Source organism: Musa acuminata, chromosome BXJ1-4 (assembly GCF_036884655.1).
Source record: "Musa acuminata AAA Group cultivar baxijiao chromosome BXJ1-4, Cavendish_Baxijiao_AAA, whole genome shotgun sequence".
Classification (NCBI taxonomy): domain Eukaryota; kingdom Viridiplantae; phylum Streptophyta; class Magnoliopsida; order Zingiberales; family Musaceae; genus Musa; species Musa acuminata.
Genome location: NC_088330.1, coordinates 5,352,380 through 5,375,181, shown reverse-complemented (window position 1 = coordinate 5,375,181; position 22,802 = coordinate 5,352,380). Strand labels below are relative to the sequence as shown.

The 22,802-nt window shown below is 37.2% G+C and overlaps 2 protein-coding genes across 5 annotated transcripts; one reads left to right on the top strand and one right to left on the bottom strand.

Annotated features, from left to right (window-relative positions):
- Positions 1 to 1,939: 1,939 nt before the first annotated feature.
- Positions 1,940 to 17,600, bottom strand: LOC135643333 (uncharacterized). 3 transcript variants are annotated; one of them, XM_065160153.1, is made up of 20 exons: positions 17,141 to 17,599; positions 14,938 to 15,090; positions 13,602 to 13,780; positions 11,939 to 12,046; positions 9,432 to 9,602; positions 8,815 to 9,357; positions 8,636 to 8,710; positions 8,431 to 8,559; positions 8,243 to 8,317; positions 7,940 to 8,149; positions 7,600 to 7,752; positions 7,284 to 7,516; positions 7,042 to 7,159; positions 6,795 to 6,933; positions 6,267 to 6,471; positions 6,086 to 6,191; positions 5,858 to 5,998; positions 5,651 to 5,774; positions 5,453 to 5,569; positions 1,940 to 2,536 (listed from the first exon to the last, which is right to left on the bottom strand). In XM_065160153.1, exons 1-20 carry the CDS (start codon positions 17,364 to 17,366, stop codon positions 2,154 to 2,156), a joined length of 3,588 nt encoding a protein of 1,195 aa, XP_065016225.1. In that variant the 5' UTR covers positions 17,367 to 17,599; the 3' UTR covers positions 1,940 to 2,153. The 3 variants fall into 3 exon arrangements, 2 of the variants coding, with proteins under 2 accessions (XP_065016225.1, XP_065016234.1); XM_065160162.1 differs by lacking the exon at positions 6,086 to 6,191 and having other exon boundaries at positions 5,858 to 5,903; XR_010498215.1 differs by lacking the exons at positions 1,940 to 2,536; positions 5,453 to 5,569; positions 5,651 to 5,774 and having other exon boundaries at positions 5,859 to 5,998; positions 6,293 to 6,471; positions 17,141 to 17,600.
- A 1,432-nt stretch (positions 17,601 to 19,032) lies between these two features.
- Positions 19,033 to 22,267, top strand: LOC135643340 (receptor protein kinase-like protein ZAR1). 2 transcript variants are annotated; one of them, XM_065160180.1, is made up of 2 exons: positions 19,033 to 20,719; positions 21,266 to 22,267. In XM_065160180.1, exons 1-2 carry the CDS (start codon positions 19,270 to 19,272, stop codon positions 21,892 to 21,894), a joined length of 2,079 nt encoding a protein of 692 aa, XP_065016252.1. In that variant the 5' UTR covers positions 19,033 to 19,269; the 3' UTR covers positions 21,895 to 22,267. The 2 variants fall into 2 exon arrangements, with proteins under 2 accessions (XP_065016252.1, XP_065016246.1); XM_065160174.1 differs by having other exon boundaries at positions 19,036 to 20,719; positions 21,251 to 22,267.
- Positions 22,268 to 22,802: the final 535 nt, after the last annotated feature.

The following is a 22,802-nucleotide window of genomic DNA, read 5'->3' as shown; positions in this document are numbered from 1 at the left end:
GGAAAATAAGAAAATCTTAGAATCTAGAATCGAAAGTTCCGGTTAGTGGAATCTGTAACCAAAACTGATGGTTTCAGTTTAACTCCAATAGGAAAATAAGAAAAACTTAGAATCTAGAATCGAAACCGGTGGTTCCGGTTAGTGGAATCTGGAACCAAAACTGATGGTTTCGGTTTAACTCCGAATCCGATAGGAAAATAAGAAAATCTTATAATCTAGAATCGAAACCGGTAGTTCCGGTTAGTGGAATCTGTAACCAAAACTGACGGTTTCGGTTTAACTCCGATAGGAAAATAAGAAAATCTTAGAATCTAGAATCGAAAGTTCCGGTTAGTGGAATCTGTAACCAAAACTGATGGTTTCGGTTTAACTCCAATAGGAAAATAAGAAAATCTTAGAATCTAGAATCGAAACCGGTAGTTCCGGTTAGTGGAATCTGGAACCAAAACTGATGGTTTCGGTTTAACTCCGATAGGAAAATAAGAAAATCTTAGAATCTAGAATCGAAAGTTCCGGTTAGTGGAATCTGTAACCAAAACTGATGGTTTCGGTTTAACTCCGATAGGAAAATAAGAAAATCTTAGAATCTAGAATCGAAACCGGTGGTTCTGGTTAGTGGAATCTGGAACCAAAACTGATGGTTTCGGTTTAACTCCGAATCCGATAGGAAAATAAGAAAAATCTTAGAATCTAGAATCGAAACCGATAGTTCCGGTCAGTTGAATCTGGAACCAAAACTGATGGTTTCGGTTTAATTCTGGATCCGATAGGAAAATAAGAAAATCAAAATGTTCGACGAATTTGTCCCTTTCAATAGTTTAATTTAAGCAGTATCTTGAAAAAAAATATAAAAAAAAGAAAAATAGGTAGAATCGAAACTGTCGTGATACCAACAGAATCAGAACAATCAGTTCTCGAATTGGGATCTGAGTTATTTGCCACCAATGACAATACACAAGTTAGAAGGTTTATGCAGCCGTCTCTTGATGAGTCGAGAGATAGGACATGGCCATCTTATTCTTTTCACAAGACCCACATGACCTCTCTCTTTTTCAATGGATAGAGAGGAACACGATTTGCTGGTGGTGAGAGATTCCAATGGCCTACATATAAGGCTTCTCCTCCTATGGCTGCAGGGCCTTTTTTTTCCCTTCTTTTACCATCTTACGCGAGCTGATTGATGCATTAGACATGTATGTATATATATCCAATACATTTGCATGAATTACATCAAACATTCATGACAACGATTGGGTTCAAAATTTAGGGAGAACCTCTCTTCGAGGAAAGGGAAGAAATGATTTTATAATAACCTTTAACTAGGATGTCTCCTTGTGATCCATCGATAAATTTGTATAACCAATGCCTGCCTCGGTTGGTGAAGAAGCTTTGATGTGTTTTACACGGAGAACTAATTATTAATGAGACTAGAACTAATAACCGTAGTTCATCTTATTTCACCTAATCTATTTGAAATATGCATAGATATAAGGTTTGACGTATGGATCCATACCTGATACGAGCGAGTGGATTGCCCTCTACTAGGTGGTACCATAACCTGATTGTGCGATACGAGATCTGTACTGGACGGTAATGATCGAATCTTACCATTATCGACCTATACTAGTACGGATCGAAATTACAAATCTTGTTAAATGTTTCATCTTATAAAAGTTTACTATAAAACTTGACAGATGTTTATAACTGCAAAAGTCTTTTTTCTAATTGAAAGAAATTTCTATTACTTGTGCAACAATGCACTAACCATCCAACAGAGACTTATAATTGCAAAAGTTAACTGAAGAAAATCCATCTCAAGTTTTAGCCATGTTTATTACAAGAACATCTAATCAGCTCTAATCATCCAACTTATCTAATCAGCTCTAATCATCCAACTTGGACATCTCATCAATCATAAAGGCCTGAAAAACAAGTCGTCTGACAATGCAATATAAGAGGTGCAAAGTTTATTCCTTCAGTTCAATTTCATTATATTACGATGAATAACCTCGAGTATCAAAAACGTCACTTATTACAAATCAAAGACTATTAATTAGAGAGTAAAGCAAATCTCTGTTGCACCTGTGGAGTCATTCTGACTGTACTGAGAACTTTCCTCGGGAGAGTATTGACCAAAGGTGTCTCAAGGCTCTTTAGCCCGACTGTCTTGGAGGCTCCTCGGAACCCTTACCTTTGCCTCTTAAAATGTCACTGAAACTGCCCCTCAACATTTTCCTGAACCTTGTATCATCTTGCTGGGCTGGTGGACTTGGCTGTGGCGAAGCAGCATATTCGTGCGTGTCACCACCTTCTTTCTTTCCTAGACGGCCAGTCTCACCAAAGAAACTGCTAACTGAAGATGCAAGACCGATATGGCCTCCCATCGCTTTACTGATGTTTTCAAATGCCCCACCTGACCTCTCCTTCAGTATAATTTCCAATGCTTCCTTGTGAGCAGGATCTAGAGCATCCAGGTCTTTCAAAAGGTTTTGGATAGTGGGTACAAGGAAATCACGGATACTGGTGGCAGGAAGATCTGCAGAAAATGGAAAAGTCTGGCCAGAGTTCATATGCAAAATAAATATTGGAGTTCTTATAGATTCATAGACTAATCATGACTTGTCAATAGGAAGATCAACTCTATTCTTAAGAACACTTCCTGGTGCTTTCATATTGCCTTGTCAAAAAAACAAAAAGTACACATCAACAAAAATTGTTGAATTAGTAGTCAACACTCAGGACTGAAATTGACAAGTTCCACTTGGTGGAATAAAAAGTTAATATTTGAAATTATCTACTTAGGTGAAAATGAAACATAAATTGTAAGTCCAATGCAACAAACTCTTGCCGATATGTGATCTATGAAGGTTTAATGAATGCAGTCTTAATGCTGCAATCTTTTTCAAGAAGTTCCATGACTAGAACTAGAACTAATCATCCAGGTCAGAAGGAGCAACTCTAATGACATCGGCAGAGACTTCCAAAATGAAATATGTAAGGACCATGCTATTATGCTGACTGAATCACCACTATAAATTTTCTGGGGTGATATAGTCCATCACAGACCTAATATGTGGGGCTTAGATATGTGGGTTTCACCACATCAGGTATTACAACCCCAGAAAATTTTATTGGAGTGATCCAGTTGATCTAGATAGCATTTCCCCATCTGAATAGGTTTCAAGAAATCATAGATAACCAGCTACAATAACAACAGTCCTGCTTTAGCATGACTCTGGGTTTGTTGCTTGCACTTCTCTAGCAGATGCAGAATTATCATATTCATATCAAATGGCCGAAGCTGATAATCATGCAAACCAGAGTGCTATCGTCAAACTAATAGCTCCCTGACATTGAAACAGATAAAGCTCAACTACACCAGCCCTTTCCTGAACACCATAGGGCTAGTAGTCCAGAATAAGCAATCTGAGATTTGGAGCTTTAAGTGCCAGAAGAGCAAAATCAATAGTCAACTAAGAATTTGCTTTTTGCTATGTTCATCTACTTTACTGTTTTAGTTACTACACTAGGCTTACCAAATCAAAACTGCAACCACATTATGATTGACCTTTTTCTTCATATTTATTTCTGGAAGATGAAAAAATTTTGCAAACTAAGCCTACTCCCCTTTTGAAGGAATAAAGGGATTATCCATTCATGGCCTATAGTGTTCTTACCTGCTTGACCTATTACTTGTGTGGTAGTCCTGGTGTAAGTTTGTCTTCATTATAGCCAAAGTTTGCACTCAACAGAAGCTAAAGAAAACTGATCCATGAGGACAACACAATGACTGATGGCACAATATGCTTGGTCTAGCCCTTGGTCTTCAGTGCTCAAGAACTATGGCACTGAAGACAAATTATATTAATTATGTCAACATCTATAAAGGCTAAACAAAAAGACTGGTCCAGTAGAAGTTATATGTCAAAAAGTGAAAATAGACATTCAAGTTTAGGAAATGATAATTAGGAAAAACATCATATCCAAATTGTAAAATCCACAAAGAATTCTGGTAGTTAATTATAGCAGTCACTGGTAAAGGAGGGACTCGGTGGATGAAGCTCCCACCTACGTGGAGAACAGGGAAGATAAATATATATAGATTTACCTCTACGAGTAGAGGCTTTAACACTAACAACCCAAGTTCAACAGTGGCAATCTTGCAGCGTTAAGGTTGCCCTGTTGACTTTTCTAACTAGAACAATCAAGACTCGTCTAAAAGAGAAATATTTGAAGGCATAACAAATAAAGTTTCATGCACATGTGCAACTTAGATAAATGAATGATAGCAGAAGATAAATACAATGTAAACATGATAATGTAAGATGAAAATCATTGTTAGAAGTTATAACAAAGTAATACATGAAAAATATATATCAATATTTATCTTGCAGCACATACATTACAATTTCTTTTAATGTTAGGTTTACATTTAGTAAAATAACAAATATATGATTTTGAAGATCTAATGGTGGGAATCAATGAGTAATGTCAAAAGAATTGCTTATATGAAACCTTTGAAAGAAACTAGTGCAAAATCCTGCTCACTGTTGAGAAATTCTGGCACTAATGAAGATCAGAGAATGGATAATAAAAAATGGAATTTTCATGTAAAATTAATCAGCAAAAGACTCACTAAATAACAAGAATTTGTGAATTTCATGCAACAATTTGAACTGCAACAGTGTTTCTTTAGTAAATGTGAGGTGAGTATGCAAATAAGATTATGTGAAACCAGGAAAAGGATGGATGAGAAAGGACGACAAAGTTTGGGGTACAGAAGACTCAACTTAAAAAGAGAATAGAAGATTAAATAAGTATCCAGGGACATGTGTCCACCATTGCCAAAGAGGAGAAATACTTCTTTACCTGTAGTTAATATTATAAAGAACATGGACAGAGAAAGTCATTTTCTTTCTTCAACAAAATTAAGTTTCTAAGTCTTTACCTTGAGCGAACATAAACAGGAGATTCTTTGGGAAGGATTAGAGTATACAGCCTTATCCCTACAAACAGGAGATTGTTTCTTAATCTGTCAACCAAATAACAAGAAAATAAACCAAGGAAGGTGATTCATCCAATTTACCTAAATCTGATTGACCAATACAAACCAGAAAGTTGTCAATAGTAGCCTTTTGCTAGTCTTTTTATGTCCCAATAATTTATTGTGTTCAATTTAAGAACTTCACTGTTATCATCTCTAAAAACATAAATAGCAGTTTTTTTAAATCCACTGATATTACAGTACAACAATCAATTGGCTTATGAAACTTACCTGTTTACTTCTATAACAGAATGTTCTAGTATGTCAACATGCTCTACTGGCAAGGTTAGATGGCAATATCAGAGCATGACTGATAACTAATGATACACAACAGTAATCCATTTGTCAATACTATCTTGCCAAGAAACTAAACAAAGCAAAAGGGAAATGGATCTGAAGGGAGCAAACCTGTGGCATCTAAAGCACGAACTGCCTCGCAAAATACATTTGCTTTCTCACGGCGGTGTGTGATATCATTTCCATGAGATGGCATGCAAGTAAGTTGGAAAATTTTTGATAACAGATGTAAAAAAATGTCAAGGATAAATGCAGAGATTTAGAAGGAGGAAAAACCAAATTTCAGAATACCCAGAACATAAAGGATATATTCACGTAGCCTGTCTGTTGTATGTGGTACAGCCACAAGTAGTGCACGAACAACAGTAATAGTAGCTTCATGTGATCCATCTTCAAGAAAAGCATCCATTTGTATGCGTATCTTGTCAACAATCTGAAAGATAGTTGCTTTATCAGTCTACTTTTGGATATTTGTTTTTAAAACAATGGAATACTGTAATGGCAATTCCTTAATACCATATCATTTTTGAAATGCTGCGCAACAGCTCCAAATGCTTCTATGCTTGCATATTTCACATTTAAATTTGGATCAGAACCAAGAGTGACAAGAGCAGGCAAAACATGTGTAGAAGCAGCTTTTACATCAATATATGGCACCTAATTTTGCACAAATGTCATTAAAACATCCAATGATGTATAAAGAAAAAAAGAAAAGTAATTGAACTATTTGTGGCAGCAATTTACAATAACTTTCAAGAGAACTGCTGCATTGGTCTGCATATTCACATTGGCACTAACGACCATCTCCCATAGGATATTAAAAATGACTCCATGATGCTCATTGAATATGCTGGATTAAATCCAATTTTAGTGAAATCATATGAAAATAATGATCAAATACTACATATTATTTCAAAATACTAACCAAAGGAATCGAACTGCATCAATCACCTCAGCAGTGTGATGAACAAGCCATGAACCTTCTTGAGTATTGTTTTGCACTAGTAGTTTTCTCAAGTAATCTGATAATTTTTCATGAATAGTTGGAGCACCCAAAATTCCAGATAACAATAACGGAAGAATGCACATGACAGAAAGATTCTCTGCCACAGAGGTTTTAGGTTGCAGTCCTGCAATAAAGGAAAAGAAAAGCAAGATCAGCAGTCATTACCAAAGAATGCTCACATTGCTAATGATATTATTACTTATAAAGTATAATCTTCCAAAGATGCTGTGAGCTGAATCTTAACCCATCAAGTTGGTCAACCATTATACAATCCTTGGTTCCTAATTAATAAAAAATTTAAACAGGAGAAGGGTGCCGTGACGTGGGTACACAGATATGTTTAATAGGTCATAATGTAAGCTCAAAAACCTCAGAAAAACTAAGCCACAATGAATTAATTTTGAAATGAAAGGATACATAATCACACGCTTGAGATGGTCTTAATACCTTTGATTCTGGACTTCATGGATAAAGGAAAAAATGTCAAATCTGCACCATCACCATTGCCAACAGCTATCAGGAAAACAGGAAGCATTATATGCACAAGGTATTGCTCCCCAAAGAATTCAGATACATCCAGAAGGTACTTTGTTTGCAAAGAAAAATCAAGAAATGGATGTCAGAGTTCGTTATCCAGAGAAAATGCAGCAAGTTTAAAGTGCATTAATTGAGTTAGCACTAATTACAATCTTACCCTTGTGATTCGAGTTCTCAGATTGTCTTCCTTGTGAGATAAGAGGCAGGAAAGCTGAATCAAGTCAGGAAGACAATCCACGTGCATCCAATCAAACATAGGCCAAATTGTCCGACCCCTATCCAACGTATTTGAGGAAAATGCATAAATAAGCTAATGTTAAAGCAAGATAAAACTAATTCAGAACCAATATGTTCCAGGAATGGACAGATTAGAGGGTCCTCAATTTGTGAGTAGCTAACCCTGCATATAACTGAAGCAAAGACGTGGAGAAGAAGGAATTTTGTTGTTCTGAAGTGGTAAGAGACTCCATAGCAGAGCTAAAAGGGCATGTTTCAATAGCTTTACGATGGACAAATGGCAGCAACCCTGTCAACATCCGAAGCAGTACATCAATATTCCAGTGCTCTCGGTCTCCTAGAACACGGAGATGAGAATCTACAGATCCTTCAACTCCTGATAGAGGTGGACACCGCTGACAAATTATGTGTCAGTGTACTAGCAAGAAAGTCAAAAACCATAATGCCAAAGAGGTCTGAAGATACGAAACATAGATACCTGAGCAGAACCTAAAATGTGGGAGAGTATGACTCGTAGAACATGGTCCAGTTTAGCACCCCAATTTACTACTGCAGGAACAAGTTCTTTGATTGTGGTATCAACAACCGCTCCTGAAGGATCACATACCAACTGGAACATGAGCTCTTCAACCTATGAAACATAAAGATGAATTTTAGATAAGAATTCCAGCTGTGAGCATTTTCTTTAACCAGGAAGTGAGCCCCTAGACCACTCCTGGTGCCATTTGTTCCAGCCCATTATACAGCTTACATGTTAGACAATTCTGTGAACTCAAATTTCTGCTCCATGATGGCCTCTGAGCATTAGTGAGGCTGACCTTAAAATATTTGTCCAAATTTGGAAAGAGTGGAAGCAACAGTGCCAAGTTATGAGCAGCAGCTTCTCGAACAATTGTGGCAGAATCTTCAATTAGTTGCTGAATGATGGATAGAATAAGAGAATCACGAATTTCAGGTCGAACAAACTCTGCAAGTTCTCCACATGATTGAGCAACTAATAGCCTACGCTCCTCATATTTGTGATTAATCTGCATATCAGTTTCATAACATAGTCCCATCATGGAAAAATAAATAACAGATTGCCTAAATAGATGAAGCAGATTAAGCCAACCATTGGGTACCTGTTCCCAACACTGAGGAAGCAACTCTGTTTCAGTTCTCATCTCTCCAACATTTTTAGCTAGGCTTACACAGGCCTGAAAAGGAAAACACAGAACTCCTTAAGCTACAATTTTCTTTATTAAGAAAAATAAAGAAATAAAAAAATCTTGAAATCATTTAGTAACCATGTCTTAATGAAGTAACTCACATCCATAATGATGCGCCGCTGCTGTTCATCTGGCCGTTTTATAAGATTAAACAATGTGTGTGTTAGGGAATCTCTCACTGCGCTATCTGGATGGCGTTCAATAGCACACATAATCAATGGAAGAAGCTCCTGCATTTGTAAGTCATAAATAATATAATCTAATGTTTCAGAAAAATGGAGACAGAAAGAAACTTCAAATAAGAACCTCACGATGGTTGATCAGAACATAGGGAACAATCTTTGGTAATGCATCTGAAAGTATTTGTATGGTCTCCAGTGCCTAACAATAAACAAGAAGCTAAACCTGTTTGCATATAATATTATATAACCACCAAAAAGAAGTATGCTAATGCTTAAAAATAACAAATGTTTTCAAGTATTTACCATCTTTTGAGTTTTCCCCCTCTTGGGACTCTCTGAATTTTGGTTCAATCCTTTATCCTCAGACTTCAATTCAGAAATGAGTTTATGAGCATTCTCTTGGTATTCAACACTATCATTACAAGAAACATTTGCTGCATCAGAAACAATATTATGAGGCCTGGATCTGACATCTTCAGAAGCTTGGTAACCATGATTCTCATCTGAATTAGTAGAAACTAAGTCAACAGATTTCGATACAACAGCTACTTCATTGATCTCAACCACTTTTTCCTCTGATTGCACATCCTCGCTAAGAGCTATAATGGGTTCTGGATTTCTTGTTGTGGAATGAACACCTTTTAAGTCTTCTAGTTCACCACATGAGGTTTTCTTTTCTTCCTTAGACTTGTCAGTATAAGGAGCCTTTGTGCTTTCACTTTCTCCAGCTGTCCAGCTTCTGCTAGCTCGGGCTCCTTCTATGTGCATCTTCAGTGCTGTGATTTCAGCTCTGCAGTCATTAAGTTGCTTTCTCTGTAGATCCATGGACTGCTTAAGATTCTGTACCTTCAGAACAACACAGATGTTAGTTCTATGCCCATGAAACTAACTTGCAGAAAGATTATGGACAGGACCGATACCAGAGTATCCTTATCTTTTAAATCCTTCTTTACACCTTCCAAGTTACTTGTTAGAACTAGTATCTGACTATCAGCCAGTTCCTTGTTTCTACGCATGGACTCTTTCTCATCATTGAGCCTCTGATTTTCTTTAATAAAAAATTCATTTTCTCGAAGAAGGGAAATCTTCTCCTGCAGCAAGACAATTCATTATGAAACAGAGTCAAATGTTGCTCCATATGTTGTTTGGAATATTGTAATAGGAACTTTGCAAAAGAAAATAATATAGATGATCGTCCTTGGGTGAAAGTTATTAGTGAATTCCATTAATATTGTGAAAAACTATAACCATAACATCTGCACATATTCATGTATGAAGCATACATATAAATGCAATATATCAGTATGACAGATTATGGATAAACTTATATGTCAAACCTTGAAAAAAAAAGAGATGTAAAAGACATTGTAAACATATAACTATCACATATGATGATGCTTGAGATTTTTTCTATATTTTTAGAATATATAGCAACATATCATGGTGAACAATAACAAGTGCGTAACTGTCATCCCTAACCTGTTCATCATGGAAAATGGTACTTCAAGCCATGTTTGATGTTTCAGGTACCAGGCCTGTGCCAGTCGCCTGCTGAACCGGCATGAGTTTAGTACATCCTGATGTACAGACACATGGTATGCCGGTACATGCCATATAACTTTTTCTAAGATTTGAATATACATGGTTGCATGAGCCACGATCGATGCCACTAACCCAATAAATTATCAGACTAGTAAGTGTTGTTGTTATGCATTAGTCTAGGCGAAGAACCATGCTTCAAGCATATAGAGAAGATAAGAAGAATTTATTATAAATTATTTAATGCCATTAGTCATAGACTCCTAAAATAATGTTTCACGTGAAGAGTTTACGAACAATATAACTAGTTGTATACATATTTTGTCTAAAATCAAATTATCAGCATGCAAGATATACAAAATCTTCTCAACTATCACTGATATATTTCCAAAGCATCCTAAAAGTACTGAATCAGTTCTCTTTTCCCTTTTTGTGTCTTGCCAATACCTCCATGCTGGCATGGCAGTGTGTCATGCCTTGGCAGCAGCATGTACTGAGCCAATCAGGAGCCAGCCGGCAACCACATCACCTTGCTTCTTCCTGCCTTCTCATGTTCGTTGTATCTCCAATTGCTTTAGAGCTGGTAGGTTCTAGATCAGAATAAAGGCACAAAAAATGAACCATTGTTGACGACCACACCACCTTGTTCTCTGCCACCATCAATGGTATAAACCTTTGCCCCAGTGAAGGTCAGGGTTTGTATGGTACACTCGACTTTTTCTATTTGATGATCAAGTGAATCTATTGGACCACAAGAAGCAGCCAGACATAGGTGTTTCTGCATTTACTTCCCCAAGCCTGAGTCGAATTGACTGCTAGTAATCTAGTCTGATTGGCAAGTCAGAGTGGATCAGATTGACCTGCAAAACCAATCACCTAGGTTCAGTTCCAGGATCTTCAGCGAGATGGGTCATATGCTGGTCAACACTTTACATTTGAGATCGATCAGACTCGAAATGAAACAAACCATTGCCAGCTCTTGATCCCAAAATGATGAATGTAGGACAAACAATAGTGTCTCCAAGTCATTATTGCATTTCCAAACTGGACATAAGAGTTCCATGTAAGTTTGAAACTAGGCTACTAAAATTGGAATACTACCTTGTCTACTGCTAGTCATTGCGTACTAGCTATGATCTCTACCAGCAGCCAACAGACACCAAATGGTGGGCTGAGGCTGCCAATCACCAAAGGTTAGTCAAGTGGCAGCCATGATGTGCAACACCATTCTTCAGTCCGCTAATGATTAACAATCAAAATATGCCAACTGTTGGCTACAGCTACTTGTGTCCTAAAGTCTTTGACTGCTGATCATCAAATAATTATTTATAGTGCTATATCAGCAGTTGGTCACCACTGACACAAAAGATATTTACAATCTCCTGCATCCTGAAAACTCACGGATCAAGTAACTAATTTTCCTTTGTCCATTTTATTGATAAATCAAATAGTAAACTTCACAATCATTTTCTGGAAACATCATCCAGTAAAGTGACACTTTTTGACTGCTGCGACTACTACAAAACAAAACAAGCCCTTCATTAAGCTTGTGAAAGTATGATCTATTAATGAAAACATCGTCGACATGTATTAAACAGAAAAAATGACATAGGGCCTCGAAAGCAAATACAATGATTGTACATGAACACCTGAATGGTATAAAATGTCATTTTGAGGGCAAAAAGCACTTTGCACAGATTTATGGATACTACAATCGAACATGGAAACTAATTTGGATTTGAACCAAAACTTGCCAAATAAAACAAAAAGACAACAATTGGTTGAAGTATAGTCCATCCTCAATACTTCTTCTTCATCAAATATTGCTTATTCCACAACCAAAAGAAGAAATAACTATAAACTTGTCAGGATATGTTGGATAAAGTACCTCGGCAGCCTCTGAGGTGGATGAAAGATACTGATAATAATAACGACGCAAAGCATCAGAAACACAAGCTGAACTTTTCAGCCACACATCTAGGTTTTGATCAGTGACCTACAATACAATAAGGCAACATAAAATGTGCTCAAGCAAGTCATGCACAAGAATGAATAGAGAAAGCATTAGTATCAAGAAAAGCATAAACAGAATCAAGGAATAGGAAAATTTTAGTCAATTAATATACAGGAATGTAAATGATGTGCTTGAGAGAGCATAGATACCTATAATAAACAAGATATAACTATATATAGAACAAAAGAAAAATGTAGGTAAAAGATATTGTCATGAAGAAATTCATGCAGCAGAAGCTTAATCAAATCATATGTAATACTGCATGGAAGCACATAGTTTCCGGTTCTCATCTAAAATAATCAAAAAAGTAGAAACTAATGTCATATTAGATAGTTATAATCACTGAAAGAGCAGATTATAAGGATGCCATGTGCATCAGCTTTCTGTACCATGTTAGAAAGTGTAATTGTTGCAATGGGGGATACTGAGACTTGCTAGCATGGTATTCAAAAGCCATGTTCCCACCATGGAAAAAACGTAACCTCTGCTTACTAATACAAGTGTTCTTCGAGTCCTTCACTTCACATAGTCGGAATTATTGCAATGAAGGTGTCAACCTCTCTTGTTTCACTGAAGTAGGAAAATCTTGACAATCCATCTAAAAAGATTTCATCCTTTAGAAAAAGATAACATTGATTTACACACGTGTTCCCCATTCATGTCCAACTAAAGCTTATACCAACATGGTTTCCTATTATCTATTGCAATCATGCTGCAAATCGTGATCATTTTATAAAACTAGTCAAAATCATGACCAATCAATATTTCATAAACTATCATATCTACATACTAAACAGATCCTCTAAACCCATGCACATCAGAAAATTAGTCTTTGTTTGTTGCAACGCACAAAAACCCCAAAGCGCTAATCTATCAAAGGCTTACACCAAGAATCGCATATGCTGGCCATCAAGTATATCAACTATAAGATACCGAATGCATCAGTGTCTGGGTGTGTCGAGTATGAAGTGGTTTATAACAGATACCTCAGCAACTTTTGCCAGTATGTAACCATCAGGGATGTGTCATGACATAAAATCATACACGAAACAGAACAAGTATGATTATAGTATTGAATAAAAAGAAATGAGTGCAAACGAGAGTACTAGGCAAACATAGGTAGAATTGCATGTGTCGAAATATAGGACAGATGTGTGGAAAAAGAAAAGGTAGAACCCAAGAAGTTAGCCAATAGCATATGAAAATAGATTTGTGTGAACCATGTGATTCCAACAAACAAATTTGAAATGCACAAAGCAACAAAGAATACGAGGAGAAACTAGATACCAGCAGAGTAAATATATCAGTTTTTCTTCTGGCAGTTGTCTTTCACAGTCCTGCTTTTTTGTTGATTAATCGATGGAACATGATTAAATAGTACAGCTAAAAGATTTTTTAGCTTTGTGTTAAGGCTGTCCTTTACTTGAAATGAATATTTATAAATTTATTATGTGAAATGAATAACCAGCCTGCTGATATAGTTGAACTAGAAAATTTTCTATAAATTTTTGCAATCATACAATAAAGATCTACTGACCTCTTCAAGAAATGTCATAGCTGTAAGGCGGTACCCAGCAAAGAGCAAGTATTCCTTCACAGCACAATTTAGATCTTTCCGTTCAGTGTCCTTTAACGGGCCTAAAGAGACATAAGAGATCTTCCTCGTGTTATGTAGAGTTGTAGGGCCATTAGTCACCGAAATATCTGAACTGGACCCTGAACTAGAATTTAAGAATAGCAATAATGTAATGTTGTCATAAAATAATATTTTCAAGACAAAGGCACAAAATAAGTATTAATCATTTAGCAACCCATTGATATGATAAATCTCATGCAATATGCATGTAAAATACAAACCAAGAACATACAGTTACAATTGCCAAAATGTCATGAATTTAAATTGATAAAAAAATGACAATAGCAAGATAATAGTTTTCGAACAAGATGAAAGCATGTTTGATGCGGGCATTGAGTTTCGAGAGATTATGAGCTCTTACCACCTATGTTATTATTTTGTACAATCTACTTTATGGATCACAGGCATTATATACAAGTTTATGGTTGATGGAGGCATCTACTACATAAACATTAATGTAAAAGGAGAGTGAGTATATGTTTGTTAAGAGTTTACATACTAAACAAAATGTAACTTGTTTTACATTTTGATGGAGCCATCTACTACACATGCATTAATGTAGAAGGAGGGTGAGTATACGTTTGATAAGAGTTGACAGACTAAACAAAACAAAACTTGTTTTACATTTTGTTCATAGACATGTTTTCATTCTCATAGATTACTCACTTTGAAGCTTTTAAAAAAGAAAAAAAAACTTATTGTCAGAAATTTGATCCATGAAGAGATCCAACATAGGACCCACCATAATTATGATACAAGCCTGGTTATATCTAAGATTGCTTCAGAAGTTCCATCTTGTTCTATTAAGTTCAAAATTACCAAGCAATCAAGTAGACAGTGAAACTAGTACACATATTACAAAAAGAAAATTCAAAAAAATTAAGATTTTATTAACATAATGATCAAAAGATCTCAACATTATGCATGCCAGCACCTTAGGATTTTCTTTTCCTGTTTTTATCTAGGATAGATGATTTCTGTTTAGTAACCCATAATCTGAAATCACAGTGTGCAACAAAACATTCTTATACCATCTTGATTTTACTATCTAGCCACAATAGTAATGCATTTACCTTAGGTATGAGTTCAACTGTTTGATTCTAAAATAAATACCTAGCAGAAAGATTCTAAATCACTGACAGGATGGACTATTGTAAATTAATTGTATCTAACACATTTTCATCTATTGCATGCCTCACACAAATCATAGGGATTATATTAAACATTAAGAACGGACCATTAAGGTCATCAGGAAAATATTGTTTTTGCTTTTGTAACTCCTCCCTGAGTCTTGACAAGTCTTCTTGGGCTAAACGAAGCTCATATTCAGTGATTGCCAACTTTTCTTCTACTGTTACTTTCTCTTCTAGCACATTTTGTGCATCTGCAACTGGAACAAGTTCAAGAAATATCATATGAATTAATCACACAAACCATGATCCAACTGCAGTTGATGGAACCAAATTTATCACATACAATCAACAAAACAAAATTACATTTTTGGACATAAAAAACATAGATGTTCTACTTTATGTTGCTTGAACTACCAAGTCCAATGATCACAATTGGAACTTAACAATTTGATGTAGGATGAAAGGATGAAGGGGCTCTAGGTGCAAAGAAAATACGTATTTTGTTTTATAAAGGTGGAAGAAAAAAGAGAGAGAGGAGAAGACAAATACCACTCTCACTCTGGTTCTAATGCATCACACAAACCTTGTTCCTACACAGGATAAGCATCATGGATGGACGATGACATCAAGCCATCAAACCTTGTTCCTACACAGGATAAGCATCATGCATGGATGATGGCATCAAGCCATCAGGGGATATGTACCATATTCTGGACTCTTAAGAGTCGCCCCTAGGAATGAATGTCTTATACATCCATACACATAATAAGAGAAGAAAATTTTCATTCATTTAGTCATGTCCTTCACTACAACTCTTCCAACTTTTCTTAGAACTCCCAAGTACAAGAAGAGAAAAGAAACAAAAATTCTAATTCTTAAAATCAATGGTTAATCATACTGATCATCCTGTTTACCATTTCTGTAGAATCTTAACTTCCATTTTCACTTCATAAAATGATCTTACTAGATAGCAAAATCTTCAATGGGAATTAATTGCCTTTCATGTAGAGCATCTTCAGTCAACATTATCTTCCATTTTCTTAAATTTTAACTCAGCTTTTATTTCCTCCTTGGTCAATCTTGGTATGTGATGTAGAAATGCATAAAATGTTGTCCTGATTCAAATGATTACATTTGTCGAAAACATCAAATCAACAGGATATTATGAAGATCAAATTACAACAAAAGATCCTGCTTCACAGTTTTTTCTTTCCTTTTTTGGCAGAGGAAGAAATCTGCAAACTTATCGACCTCAACAATTGCAACTAAAAATTGTCATATATTTTATAAAAATACTCGTAAAATCTTAAATTTACTATAATTGAATAGAAATTTTCAAATCCAAGGTTTTTGTTGTATATAGTCTAATGGATTTCTATTACTATACTTAAAAAACAGTCCTAAAAATATCTCAACGCTGATAAACCTAGGAATTTGTATCAAAAGTGTCCAACATTTTGAACTTATGATCGACCAAGAATGGTAAAGGAAAAGCTAAGATCACTGTTCCAAAGTAATGGTGACCTGAAATTGAGTTATGGATCACCAAATTTGGCTCCAAATATATTGGCTGCAACGAAACATCAAATAATAGTGGGAAACAACATGACATTTGAGGATCTGAAAACGTCTAGTGGTAGAAGTTGCAAGTAAGTCCATAAAGTTTACATATTTACTGAAAAAAGATATCACAACTTGGTCAAGCTTCAAAGAAGAGTCAGAGGAACCGACAATAATAAATTTCAGGTTGCTAGAGAGTTTCCAGGAGATCCATCACGTTAAAAAATAACATCTTTAGACGTGAATGGATCATTTTGAAAAAAAGAAACCGAACGAAGAGGATCAAAGAATCCAAAATAGTTGCATCAGAGTCTTGACAAACAAATAAACACATATCAATAGCAACCCAATGATCTTACCATTATACATGTCCATTGCCAAATGGCCGCATAAGAGTACCGACCGATCATGAAGATCGATCGCATAATGATATTACAATTTAAATTGCTGAAACAAATCCAGTCGTTGTTATCATGAAAATATATGATCAATCGAATGGCCTAAAAATCTCAGATCAATCTTACGCAAATGAAACAGCAGGCACGTTCACCTCAAGGCTGGTCTTGTTTGTTTAGACGTCATCAAACATGTTCTACACAAATCATATGGATGCCTTGGCTGTTTAACGCCACAACAATCATAAGAACGTGATTCCTTTTTTCAAGAAAAACCATTTGGCGAAACGGAATGAGACAAGAAGGGGTCCAAAAGGGGATCAGGAGGAGAGGAAGGGTCTGCGAATCGAACCTCGGAGGGCGTTGAAGCGTGAGATCTGGTCGGAGGGGAAGAGGGCGGGGTCGGCGAAGAAATTTCGAAGGCGGATGGCCTGGTCATGGTGGCCGTCCTCGACCAGCTCGTGGAGGAGCTCGAAGGCGGTGAGTAGGTAGTTCTCCTGCAACAAGAAGTTCACCACGCAGTTGCACAGCGACGTCCGCTCCACGTCCATCGCCCGCCTCGACGCCGGATCCCCCATCCCTCCTGCTGAAACGAAAATGGATCCCTCCTCCGGTCGTCTTCTCACACCATACGGGGGAGAACGAGATCGAGCGCTATCATATGGCGAAAGAGAATGTCAAATGTCGATGCGGAACAACAGATGAGGTTTCACGGGTCACCACCACACCACGGAAGGCGCGTCGTGGGGAACTAGCAAGAGAGGGAGAAGGAATAGTCGACGCTTGCCTCCTCTGTGCGCGGAAAGGAGACGGGTCCGTGTTTGGATCCCCCCCGCCTACTTTAATCGATGTGGCGTTTAGAGTTGACTTAGATTGCGATTTGTGATCCTAATTAATCTCGATATGTGATAGCATTATAACAACTGTTACAATATGTTAACGCGTTTACGCTCATTATAACAGCTGTTATATGATGATGGTTTCAAAATTGAGTTGAGTTGATCAATTATCTACCAAATTACTTATTCGTGAATGGCATCAACAGTTGCATTGCTTTTGTTTAGCTGACTATTTTCTCATGGAATCAGGAAAGGGAGACACACCCAATAAGTTGACAGAGTGGCATATATCCGTTGAGGATTTGAACCAAGTGGTACGTGTCTTTGAAATTTGATATTAAAAAAATACACTAATAATTAAAAGTGAATATATGAAGCATTAAATATTTCGATAGATACGGCAAAATAATTAAGGGAGGGAATAATAGGATCAATCACGAATACAACGAACATAAACATGGATTTTGTTTGGAATATTTTTAATGAATGACGTAATAGATAGACAACGGTTAATTTGGTCAACGCAGTCAACATATTTATGCCTCAGCCCAGCCCAATAATTGGACCGGCCCAGTAATTTCCAACCTCGTTCTCCCCGAACCGGTTGGTCGATATCAACCAAACTGGTCCAGGCTCAAACCAGCATTTGATTGTACGCATGCACATATTCAAGGACTGAATTTACCAAAATACCCCCGGTTTCCATCCACAAAATATCACTTATAGGTAAAACTATAAATATATAACCATAATCATAATTATATATTCTATAATTTTAGTAGTAGTCAAATATACATGTCTCATAGTTAGTCTCAATAATAATAATAATAATAATAATAATAATAATAAATATCTTAATTATTTCAGATAGGATCTTTTATCATCATTGAGCTATGTAAAAAATAAATAAATTTTTAGATCTCTCCATAAGACTAATTGTCTTAGCTCTTCTAATTATAATATTAATAGGTTTTTTACTTATATCATCTTAAATTTCTCATTTAATCCTTATTTAATACTACATCTAATTGTACATAAATAATTTTTATTTAATTATTTTAGAACCTCTATAAATATCAACCTCAACATCCCTGTATACATTAGTTAAATATTATTCGACAATTAATAAAATATAATATTTTAATTATATTATGTTTCTCTTTTTTATGAATAATGTGCATTTTTTGGGTGAATATAAACAGAGAGAATATACATGGGTGTATGTTAATCAATAGAAGGATATACTTACTATGTTAAAATTACAGGGAGAAATATGTCATTTTGAAACTTGATAGATATTAGATATGACACCAACATGTCCTTTGGTAAGGGATCTGAGTTCTACACGTTGGCACTGGGAATCCCACTAAGCCCGACTGCCTCTGACCTCTACTTTGTTGGCTTTCATTCACTCTCTCTTTCCCAGGGCAAAAGATCCCTCGCCTCTCACCATCACTGCAGCTCCCGACTCCTCCCTTCTCCACTGCCCTCTGCCCCGCACAAGGTAGGCCGCTCGAGATCACCCGTTTCTCTCCTCTCCACACCTTATTTTTCTGCTGCGGTGTAAAGATTATTCAGTGTTTATATGGTATTCGTATCTCTGTGCTCATTCTTCTAACGGTCAAATCCTTGGCACCCATTCATGGCCTTGTCATCACCACCACAACCTTCTTTGCTGCTTCTCTTCCTCTTCTGCAATGTATCTCTTCTCTTTGCTGTTGGTGGCCTGAACAGTGATGGCACAGCCCTCCTATCGTTCAAAGAAGCCATCAGAGGAGACCCCAAGGGCTCCTTGGGAAACTGGAACTCTTCCGACGAGAATCCCTGCTCCTGGAATGGGATCACCTGCAGAGAAGGCTCAGTGGTCGCCTTAAGCCTGCCAAAGAAGAAGCTGGTGGGCTACCTCCCCTCTGCCCTTGGCTCCCTCCAATCTCTCAGGCATGTCAACCTTCGGAGCAACAGGCTCTTCGGCAGCCTTCCTGCTGGCCTCTTCGCCGCCCGAGGGCTCGAAAGGTTGGTCCTTTTTGGGAATTTCCTGTCCGGTTCAATACCGCCGGCGATCGGTGAGCTTCTGTACCTCCAAAGCTTGGACCTTTCCAGCAACTTGTTCTCCGGTTCGATACCGCGCTCTTTGGTCCAATGCAAGCGATTGAAGGCCCTTGTCTTGAGCCATAACAACTTCACCAGTTCTCTGGCCCTTGGCTTTGGTAGCAGCCTTGTAGGATTGGAAAAGCTTGATCTTTCTTACAATGGATTCAGTGGTCCGATTCCGGGTGATATTGGTGATCTTCCTAATCTTCAAGGAACTCTGGATTTGTCTCACAATAGGTTCTCCGGCTTCATTCCGCCGAGCCTGGGGAACCTGCCTGAGAATGTTTTTATTGACCTGACCTATAACAATCTTAGTGGGCCAATACCCCAAAATGGGGCTCTGAAGAGCAGAGGACCGATGGCTTATGTCGGAAATCCTGACCTTTGTGGCTCGCCATTGCAGACCCCGTGTCCTTCTGATGTGCTCTCGCCCAAGGAAGATGACACTCATAGTGGAAGAAGTAGCAGTGAAGGACTAAGTAATGCTGCAGTGATTGCGATTGCGGTGAGTGATGTGCTTGGAATTGGTCTGATTGCATTATTGTTCTATTACTTTTACCGCAAGGCAATTGCTTCACTAAAGACCAAGGAAGAAGGAGAGCGTTCTGACAAAGGGTTGAAGGGCAGGAAGGAATGCATGTGCTTTACAAAGGAGTCGGGCGCATTATCAGAAAATATTGAGCAGTATGAGCTAGTGCCATTGGATAAGCATGTGACTTTTGATCTTGATGAGCTTCTTAAGGGGTCAGCTTTTGTTTTGGGGAAGAGTGAAATTGGTATTGTCTATAAGGTTTTGCTGAACAATGGACTTACTGTAGCTGTTAGGAGGCTGGGGGAAGGAGGATTACAAAGGTTTAAAGAATTCCAAACTGAGGTAGAAATGATTGGGAAGGTTCGACATCCCAATATTGTTACTCTAAGAGCTTATTTCTGGTCGGTTGATGAGAAACTACTTATCTATGACTACATTCATAATGGAAACCTCTCTACTGCTCTTCATGGTATGCTTTCGGACCACTAATTTTCTTTTGATACTTGATGATATCTTCCATGTTCATAGGTAACTTAAGATAATATTCAGTTTCCAATGAAGAATACAACTAACCTTGGTTTTAATCCAAGGAGGATTTTCCACACTGGATGTTTTAGTGTATTTTCATTTAATGCTGTTTGTACTTTCCAACTTCATCAAATTCAAATGAAATCTAAATCATTTTTAAATTAAAAGAACATTTCTAAGAACTGGATACACCAAATTTGTCGGTGACTGTTCATCTTCAAGAAGTATGGTTTGACATTGATTCATCTTCAATCTCATGACCGGTTTCCCAAGCCTATATTGACCTTGTGGTCTTTTCTGTGTGAGAGATTAATTTCTTGCTCATAAAAGTATCCGTAGCAGGCTGGAGCACTTTGACAAACTAGTTAATTCACATCTCTAGAGTAATTTGGCTAATCAACATCTTCTATGGTTCAAACTTTTACATGCATATCATTCTCATTATATTTCTCGATATTATGGCTAATAACAGGGAAAGCTGGAACAGGGGATTCTGCACCACTATCATGGGAAGTACGCTTGAAAATCATGAAGGGAGTAGCAAAGGCCTTGGCTTTCCTGCATGAATTTAGTCCAAAGAAGTATGTTCATGGAGATCTCAAACCTAACAATGTACTTCTTGGACTGAACATGGAACCCTACATATCTGACTTTGGGGTTGGGCGTCTGGCAAACTTAGCTGAAGGATCTCCATTTCTGCAGTCAGATAGAGTATTTGCTGAGACAACTGCTAGCCAACAATCGGATGTTGCATTTGGTCGCATCATAACCAAAGGATCATGTTATCAGGCTCCTGAGGTGTTGAGAACCATGAAACCATCTCAAAAATGGGATGTTTACTCGTATGGAGCGATCCTACTAGAACTGATTTCTGGCAAGTCCCCACTTGTTCTTTTGGAGACTACGGAAATGGATTTGGTTCGTTGGGTCCAGTTTTGCATCGAAGAGAAGAGATCCCTCTTGGATGTTTTGGACCCTTTTCTAGCTCAAGAAATAGATAGAGAAGATGAGATTGTTTCAGTGCTAAAAATTGCTTTGGCTTGTGTGCAAGCTAATCCTGAAATGAGACCATCAATGTGGCATGTTGCCGATACCCTGGAAAGATTGATCAACTGAATCCAAAGGTGCTCACAAGGACCAAAAAGCAGTTTGAATGTAGGAGGTGACTACTTTTCCATGTCTTTCCCTGTCAATCATTCCAAGCGCAATCCTGGTAAACCATCAGTCAGTATCACCATGAATGGAGAATGTTGATTGAACTTGTTGCTCATTAGATAACAAAGAGACATCTTGATTCAGTGATTTTGCAACTGTACTGGTTTCTAGAGTCTGTGCCTTGGTTTTGATCAGTAGTGCTTGTAACTTTTAGTTTCACCTTTTTCATAGCCATAGTTTAATGTGTTCTTTATTATGGAGCTTGGGTGGTCCTCAGTTGGCACTTCATTAAGGTTGTGTTGCTTGGTAATATAGGAAAAATACATTGAAGAAAGGTATGGCTGTTGTTTCTCCTGTCATGATAAAATCTTTGCTCAAGATGATCTGATACATCTTAGTTGAATCACATACCTCAACTTTTCTATGGCTTGTCTGTCACAGATTCTTGAAGAATGGCCTACCTTTTTGCTAATAATTTACTGTTTAGCATAGATTTTTATACTGGTCATTAGCCTGTTTGCAGAATCTTGTCTTAGTCTTACCATCCATAATCTATTCTGATGAACTCATTAGGACTTATCTTAGCTTCCATGTCTTGGTGCCACAACTTTTTTCATGTCAAGGACACACCCAACCAGGCTTGCAGAGCACCCAGGAGACTTTTGTACAGCCTTATCTTTCTGCTGGGACTCATCATCAAAAGGCTTCCTTTGGACCAGCAATACAATGGTGGAGGTTGCTCATTTGATGTAGCTTTGGAGAGATCCATTTTTCATTATAATTCTTTTCTGATGAAATTATGGGTTGTATTATCCAACAAAAATAATAAAAGAATATTATGATATACAACTACCAGAGGAAAGAGAAGA

Excerpts from the sequence above, each read along its gene's own strand:
- LOC135643333 (XM_065160153.1), bottom strand. The coding sequence starts at position 17,366 with ATGGGGGATCCGGCGTCGAGGCGGGCGATGGACGTGGAGCGGACGTCG. Across the intron at positions 15,091-17,140 it reads ACGCTTCAACGCCCTCCGAG|TTGCAGATGCACAAAATGTG; the intron begins GTTCGATTCGCA and ends AACTTGTTCCAG. Across the intron at positions 9,603-11,938 it reads CCACCTCAGAGGCTGCCGAG|GAGAAGATTTCCCTTCTTCG; the intron begins GTACTTTATCCA and ends GTCTTGCTGCAG.
- LOC135643340 (XM_065160174.1), top strand. The coding sequence starts at position 19,270 with ATGGCCTTGTCATCACCACCACAACCTTCTTTGCTGCTTCTCTTCCTC. Across the intron at positions 20,720-21,250 it reads CCTCTCTACTGCTCTTCATG|GGAAAGCTGGAACAGGGGAT; the intron begins GTATGCTTTCGG and ends GGCTAATAACAG.